At 33.0% G+C, this 8,767-nt stretch overlaps 1 protein-coding gene across 2 annotated transcripts in view; it reads left to right on the top strand.

Annotated features, from left to right (window-relative positions):
• The window catches only part of LOC106457012 (protein ECT2-like), an 81,923-nt gene that overhangs the window by 39,606 nt on the left and 33,550 nt on the right, over positions 1 to 8,767 (top strand). For both annotated transcript variants that reach the window (XM_022382825.1, XM_022382826.1), the window contains exons 9-10: positions 1,037 to 1,158; positions 3,999 to 4,061. In XM_022382825.1, coding sequence (XP_022238533.1) covers positions 1,037 to 1,158; positions 3,999 to 4,061 — 185 coding nt within the window. The remainder of the gene's footprint in view (positions 1 to 1,036; positions 1,159 to 3,998; positions 4,062 to 8,767) is intronic.

Below are 8,767 nucleotides of genomic sequence, written 5' to 3'. Positions count from 1 at the left end.
GTAGTATAATAAAATTTTGAATGTAAGATACTAAAACCTTGTGTTATGCACAGTAAAGGATACCCGGGGCAATAGGTTTACAGTCACAGGACATTTTAAATCAGCATGGTACCCTGTTTTTTAATCTTAAAGCTGATGTACTGTTACTTTATAAGTCTCATTGGTTAAAATTAATACTTACCTTCCTGATAAACATAATCTGGAAAGATAGGCCAAATTCCCAAACCCCTATATTTACTAAACAAATTGGGAAATTCATTTCTATTCCATTAACATTAATGTGTACTGTGGCCTTAGTGCCCTCCAGTGAATTTTTTTTTTACCATGGTGCCTTTGAAAATGAGAAAAAATCCAAGGCCAAATGACTTTGCCCTAAAAATGATGAATTTCCTGGTCTGATGTAGACATCAAATATTTGTAACTGAGAAACTAAGTCATTATTTTGAAGTTTTATTTACAAAACTGAATATTAATTGTTATCAAATTCATAGTAGCAAGAAGATTTTTAGCAAATTTATTCATGATCTGAAATGCATTTGATGAACTATTTTCTGCATGAAACAAGGGCTGCCTTATTGATTAGAGGTCATTGTAGTTTAGGGGCATACTGTGGATCTGTTTCAGGTTAGTCAGTGAGACTATGTTTTGTTGACAGAAAAGCAGTACAATTCAGTCAATAGAACGTAATTTTTATTGTCCACTTTTGTAAACAAAGAATTAAGGTATGGTATCATTCTGCCAAAAGCTCCTGTGGACTGTTTGGTGGGGACTGTTTACAGCCCTTTTGCATTTTTCAAACATGAGGGACTGATGTATATCTTCAATTTTATATCCAGATATGCAAGTTTTTGAAAAGTTAACATGTTTTATGCTAAACTTTAGCAAAAATACCTAGTAGTGTTACATGTCAAATACAGAAGCCAGAAACATTTTATCATTTCGAGTGGGTGATGTGAAATGTTCTAAATTAAAAATATTTTTACATATTGAATGAAGTGGTAGACAGGTTTTTAATTGGTTTTTATTTTGTCACCAGGAGGGCAAGTTACAGAACCTAGTGAATCTGCTTGCTCACATGTGGTTGTGGAGGACATGGGAACATCTCCTGTTGTTATTCCTGATGACATCAGTCCTAGAGCACATGTGGTTAAAATGGAGGTATATATATATATATATATGTTGATCATTCTGAATTATTTTAAAAAGCTTTTTTTATGTCATATACTTGTGAACAAGTAAGCTAGAAATGAAAGATAGAAAAATTCCCAAAAGATAATCTTTTAGTTTAGCCATGATATACCCAGTAAAGTGAAGCAACTTGTAGTTATGCAGTCCAAAGGATTACAAAAATTTAACTTCTTGGTAACCTTAAGAATAGATTTTTCTAACTTAGCTGTTCAATAAATTTTTTATCAAACAATATATCAATTACAGAAAATACAAATGTGGGTAATAGAAGATGACCAAACATAATATCAATAAACTCATTATTAAGTTGTAGTAAGGTATTGTATCATATGTGTTACTGTAATGTGTATAAGGTCAGTCCATTGGACATACCCTGTATTAGGGAAGGAATGTTGACTGTAGTCCAAGTTTACTATGTTTCTACATGAAATGTGGCAAGCTTTTAGTCAAATGTACAAGTCTGTTGTGCACAAAAATTCAGTGTTACAATTGTATTTGCATTGAAGATGTATAGAAAGTGCTGCCATTAGTCTGATTCAGACTGAAATGTTAGAAAAGTGCAAGTTGTTGCTCATGTGAAGAATGAAAATACTTTAATTCATTGTTCAATTTGCATATTGCATTTTTATAGCCTCAAGAACATCTGAAATGCTTATCTATAACTTTTTTCAGTATCCCTATGTATATATATATGTATATACTGTATCTGGTATTTACTCTCTTATACAGAAACTGTCACTACAACTAAAATCAATAGTTGATAACTCTGATATCAAACACATAATACCATATTGAATGGCATTCCATAAAAGATTGTGTCATGTACACTTTGACCCCCATTCATGTTCATAGGGTTAATTCAACATGTAGATTTGCATGTATAGCTATAGCCTCTTAGCAGGACCAAACTTAACAGCAGACTCGGGATGCCAGTATGACATTCTTATATATGGTGTAGCACCCTACCCAAGAAACATCTGAAAGGTCACTGATGCATGTTGGGAGATTAAGAGTTTGCTTTCAGGGTTGCTCAACCTGAATCTGACATTTTTCATTCCTAGCTTTGGGTCTCCTTATCAGAAAGCATGATAGTGCTTAGTATGTTAGAATGGGCCTTAAAAAAATGGCTGCCACATTCAGTCTATTGCTTCATGATGCTTACAAATAACTGCTAAAGTTGAGTTATAGATATAGCCTTATTTGAGCATCTAATTGCCATTATAAAGTGTTTCACAGCTTGTGAGGCTCCTAATATCATCAAAAAGTGTTGCTAAAGTGGAGAAATGGTAACTAGCTAAAGAGCCACTGTTCATCTTTGTTTTTTTTCTTTTCCCACGCTAGCCAAAAGATGTGTGAAGCTTTTGCAATGGCTGTAGTACAACAAAAAAGCATTTTAAGAGTACTTGGGAGCAGGCTATCTCTAAGCACACTAGTGTTTAGTATAAGCTAAAAAAAATCATAATTCTTGTATAAATGATGTTACCATTACCCCTTGAAGTAAGTTTTCTTACGGAATTCTGGTGCTCCTTTAAAAAGCTTAAGAACAGTGTGAAACGTGAATTACAAGCGTATAATAGATGAACATTAGATGACTGTAACATGTAGAATACTCGGTGCTTTATACACTATACAATCGGTGTCTTTCGGGAGCCAACCCCTATATTATGTATGAAGTGAAGGAGTAAAATAATCAGTGCACATGATATTAAATTTTATTACACACATTCATAGAATACACTAACTGTCGGTCATTGGAAAAACATTTTGTAAATGTAAAATGATTTAGGGATGGCAGTGCTAAAAAGAATGCAAACATGAATATAGGGATGATACAGCTATACATTTTTCTTGTGTTGTTTTCTTACTGTAGGTTCCTCAACATTAGGTCTCAAGGAGTCAGTATTATGACTAGTGATGATTAATAATGTATAGTAGCCAATTGTATGTTGTAATATCAGTATCTGAGGTCATTCTACAAGTGCAATGAAGAAACCGAGAAAACTGATATGATATAATATATGTTACCATCGAATCATAAAAATAAAACAAATCAACCTACTTAAATGAAATTGTTTTAGCGGGGGGACAAGTAATAAAAAAACGTTTATATGGTTTTGTGTATTCATCCCTACCTTGTTTCTGTACTTTTGGCATTGCTATCCCTACATCATACTTAATTTTTGCCAAAATTGTTTTTGTTGCTTGTTTATATGATACGACACCCCTACCAAGGGGTGCTAAAATACACATGGAATGGAAGCTCACCCAGGTGTGATAGTGGTCCAAGAGTTCATTTTCTGTGTTACTGAATCTGAGTCTGGCATTGGATTTTATGTTTCTAGCCCATATCAGAACCCTGGACAACATTGTTTGAAACTGTTCATACCACACGAGCTAATGAGACTGAACTTGTCACATGTGCTCAGATATCATGAGCAGGTTTCTTAACAAGTTTTTTTATTTATCTTGGGGACTCTTCTTATGGTAGCTACAGAAGTAATCAGGAATAATGGAAGAGCTTGATCAATGTATTGGGGCCTCTGTGAACCATGAGGAGTGTTTTATGTTATTACAGTAAATGTGAATAATGTTGATTTTGTCAGTAGGTGTATGTACTTGTATAATAATATAATATTGCTAAATTAGATATTTTGAAGGAATTGTATTGAACTGTTCAGAAAGAAGTATTTTCTGTAGAAAAAAAAAATGTTTGTAATAACTTGTATAAATATTTAAAGTGTCTGATGTTCCATTTTTAGAAGGTTTTGGTTCCATTCAAAATTTAACTTATTTTTATTTTATGATTTTAGTGGTTTTGGGCCAGTATACAAATGGATGCATGTGCCGATGAAAGTATCTACATTTACAAAGTAGTAAGTATCTACTTTGAGACAAGAATAGCTATTTGTGTTTAACTGCCATTTCAATTTTAGCTTTCTTGTGGCTTAATTTAGTTTTATGGTGTGCATAGTATTTTCTTTGTTACATTACAGTGTATTTGTTACTGTATGATAATAATGGTTATTATAACAAAGAGTAGTTTAAAAGTGGAATTTCTTTGATTATTCTCTGACCTCAATTTAAATTTTTAAATTTAAGTTCTGTAAAATGATAATACTGTCATCTTTGAGTCTGATAAAGGAAATAGTTTGGTGATTTTGGATAAAAAGGAATATTTATATAAGGCTGAAGACATTTTGAGTGATTTAATATTATTTGTGAAGTTGTTAAATAATGATTTTACTGATACTAGAGAAGCTATATTTCAAAGATACTTAGTGAAATTGAAGAAGACTGATACTATAAATGGGAATCATTTAAAAAACAGATCATTGGGTAGTCATCCAGAACTTTTTTATGGTCTTCCTAAAATTCATAAAGAAGGATGTACATTACAATCTATAGTCTCAAATATTGGAACTTATGCTCTGGCTGATTTTTAAGCACAATAATTGAAGTTTGATAGCAGTGTTTATTGCAGGAACTTTTATGTTGAGTCTCTTTAAAAGGAACTATATGGTTAAGTGCTAATTTGATTTTTACTGACTTTGATTTGAGCATTTTCAAATTGGTATTTTCAATATTGATGAATTTTACAATTACGCAATTTCATTTTGTGCTTGATGGTGATCTTTGTATTCAGATTGATGGAGTGGCTGTGGGTTTTAGATTAGATTGGCAACTTCTTTGGCCAGTCATTTTCTTTGTTATCAGGAAAAGCAATGGTTGGAAGACTGTCCCTAATTTTTTAGACTGCTATACTATCGTTGGTGTGTAGGAGACACTTTCACCTTATTTAAAAACTTTGAATCGTGTTTCACAATTTGTTGAGTACAATGAACAATAAATCCATAGTATGAAACTCATTCTTGAACGTAAACAAAATAGTAAACTTTCACTTGTGGACAAGCTGATTCATAACAGTGATGGAAACTTCAAATGTGAAGTATACTAGAAGAAAAAAAAAGTTTACTAAATTCCATTTAAACTATGCAAGCTTTATACCAACTTTGAAGAAAATTTGATTAAAATCTTATTTTGTCATGCATAAAAAATTTTTAGTACTTACAAATTCTTACATGAAGAATTTTGTAGTGTCAAAGAATTGTTATGCAAAAATGGTTTTCCCATATATGTTATTGATCGAATACTTTATAACTCTTTGAACAAGCAAAGTTTTTGCAAACCATCTACTTACGAAGCTATTAAATACCATTTAGTTATAACTTTGCCATATATTGGTAAATATTTTCTGAATATAAAAAATCAATTATAAAATATTCTTAAGCCTACTTGCTGATTATCATTGTCAAACTTTGTTTATAAATGTACTTGTCCTTGCTCTTAGCATGGTTATATTAATTGTATTTACCCTTTCGCCCCGGGTAGGTAAAAGTGCACATGTCACGACGTTTTTGAGTTTTATTTTCAAAATTTTATTATATAACATTTTTACTAATTACATCAATGAAATTGACATCAATTTATAATTTAAATTTTGATATTCTATATGTTTTAATTTCTTAATTTAAAAGGAAATGTAAAAACAAAAATGTTAAATATCGATTTTGTGTGTCACATAACACATCCAGTTGTCTTATTGTTCAGTTGCCATTTTATTATGCCCACCATACAACATGTATATGTAGCTAAGAAATTAGAAACTCGAATTTGAAATATAGATAAGCTAAATATAAAATAAGAACCTCCCTCCTCTATGATTTGCTGAGATAGCAATATTTTTAGTAAGTCTACTAGAGTGGCTCCTCTCAATGCACCAAACTTTTGAAAGCTCTTGTCTAGTCCCGCCTACTACTACTAATTACTACTGCTTATAACCAATAGAAAGAACATTTTCACCCCTACGTAACTCTGACAGTTGTTTATAAATAGCTTTAAGGAGAAAATAATAATTTTGCCAAAACCATTGAAGTGTGATGAATAAGTCGTTCTCTGAACAGGAATGGGATTTTTTTTTCAACCCACATACAGTTTATTTAGAGATCCGACTAAATTACAAGGATTTTGAGTGTACTAGTACAGTAATTTGATACCTTTTTGGTCTTCAAAAATTAATATTTGAAGCCTAAAAAAATTAGTATCTTTACACCCTTCACCCAGAAGAATAAACGAGGTTTATGTCAAGGCTTAGCAAGTTTGATGCACGAGCGCAACATTTCGTAACACAGTTACGTACTCGAAATCTTTGTTTTTCAGTGTATTTCTCATTTACTTTTTATGTTTTATGAAATGTAACTAAAATTTGAGCATTTATGAGTAAATAGTAATATGTATTTTTATATATATATGTAACATACGGTAGCCGAAATATCGCTGTAATTTTCAGTATACTCGTATTATAGTTACATTTGTATTTTGTAGGCCAATACATAGTTATGCCTCCTGAATTTGTTTTATTCTAATTGTCTAAACTAAGGTAAGTTAAAACCAAATTATACAACATTAGAAAGGTAAAATAATTTACAAATATCGGGAAATAATATAATGCACAAATGTTTATATATGCCTAAAAGGAATAATGTACATACAAATTGCATGAATCAAAAACAAACACATGAAGTTGTGCAAAGAAAAAGCTGCATCAGTGAATGGAAATTTATATATACATATTTTATTACAAACATTGTAGAAAACTGCAAAAGCCATACTTATGATAGCATATACAGTATAACATTATACACTGATTTTGACACATGAAAGGGAGCATCACTATTGTACATATAAGTGTATCAATACTAAAATAAAAACTTCACAAAAATATTTAAACAAAACAAAAACTGTTTACACAGGAAAAGAGCAGACTTTTACCTTGTACATAGTATTAACTTCTTTTAAGAGTAACACTAGTGTGATACTCTTCAAAGTATTTCACACACAGAAATTCAGCACATAATTTACATTTTATTAGCACTTTATTTTCAGAAAGGCATAGTCTGCATCTTTTTCTGATACCTGTATCAGCAAGTGTAGGGAAGTGCCTGCCAAGAGTAAATCTCAGAGGTGATGAGTTCTGTACAGTTCTAGAGAGTGGTATACCAGAAGGACCTGGTCTGCTTTGAAGTAGAGGCTCAACAAGAGCTGTGACCAGGTCCATTCTGAAGGCCTTCTGGGATAATGTCGGCTGGTTGGTCTGTTGTTTGTACAAATGTAAGCATTTACAATTGTCAAGTCCAAAAGTCGAAAAACAGTTTTTTATACCATTTTATTGTCCTTCGTGCAGTAGAGTAGTAACTTAAGTGTTGGTCATTTAGGTCCACTCTTCCCATAAACTTATTGCAGTCCACAATTAACTGAGGTTTTCTAACCTCAGCATCCCTCCCTTTTCTTGTCACAGTTGTCATAGTACTAGAGTGTAAAGTTGTAAGTGCGTAAATGTCTCGTTTGTCAGTCCACTTTACAGCTGTCAGAGTTCCACATTTAAAAAATGTACTTCCCCTTTATGTAGGTTTGTAGAAACCAGTTGTTGTGGGAAATACAGTCTGTCTTTCCTACATGTCCCACAAGGATAGGTTCCTAAAGTCAGTAGTTTGTCAAATAATTGAGGGGAAGTGTAAAAGTTGTCCATGAAAACCCATTACCCTAATCTGTTGTACTTGTCCATCAGTTCCATCACAACACTGTCTGCTAATCCTTTAGCTGGCATTTGTCCCTCTTTGCTTGTGTAGATTTTAAATTTCAGACAGTATCCACTCACAGCTTCTGCCAGGACCCATAACTTGATACCCCACTTGACAGGTTTCTTGGGCATGTACTGACGAAAACCAATTCGACATTTTGTGCCCAACATCTGTTCGTCAATGGTTAGTTCCTTGTTAGGAGAATAGTGTAAAGCAAAAGATTTTAGTAGACAGTCTATGACAGGTCTGACCTTAAAAAGTTAGTCATAGTTAGGGTCAGTTCTAAGAAGAGCATTAGTGTTGTTATTGAAGTGTAAGTTAGTATGGATAGCTAAAACTTCTCTCTAGAGAAGATGTTAGTAAACCAAGGATTATGGAAAGGAAGATAAGTAGACCAATAGTCAGAAAAAGAAGGAGAGGGCTTGAGTCCCATGGCTATTGTTACTCCAATATATGCCAAAATGTCTTCATGGGTAACATCTGTCCATCTTATGGTTTTCTTCTTTGGGGGTTCACCTTCCTGTTGTGGTTGTTTAGATTTTGCATATTGATTTGTTTTACTATAAAGTTTCGAATCTAAACAGAAGTTGAAACAAATCGACAGCTGTATTAGTAGAGGTTACCCATTGGGACACAGGTTCGCCTCTATTGAACGGAAGTACATGGGTAGGTACTTCCTCGGTGATCTGCACCCAGGTCCAAGTGTCACTGCAGGTGAGAGGCCTCTCCTGCTGGGAAGGACCAGTCCTAGTAGGTACTGTAGCTCTACCCCTCTTTGTCCTGCCTCTTCTCTGTGGTTGTGGTTACCTTGATGTACCTGGCCTGGGTGATTCGACATCCTCATCTGATGAAGATCTTTCACCAACTATTTCCTGATCTGTCCATAAGACAGAATCAAGAAGAGCTGGCTTTAGATTCTGTTGCCATCTGGTTTTATAGAG

This window comes from Limulus polyphemus, unplaced genomic scaffold, assembly GCF_000517525.1.
Source record: "Limulus polyphemus unplaced genomic scaffold, Limulus_polyphemus-2.1.2 Scaffold281, whole genome shotgun sequence".
Classification (NCBI taxonomy): domain Eukaryota; kingdom Metazoa; phylum Arthropoda; class Merostomata; order Xiphosura; family Limulidae; genus Limulus; species Limulus polyphemus.
The sequence above is the reverse complement of the archived record's forward strand: the minus strand, read 5'-3'. Positions and strand labels throughout refer to the sequence as shown.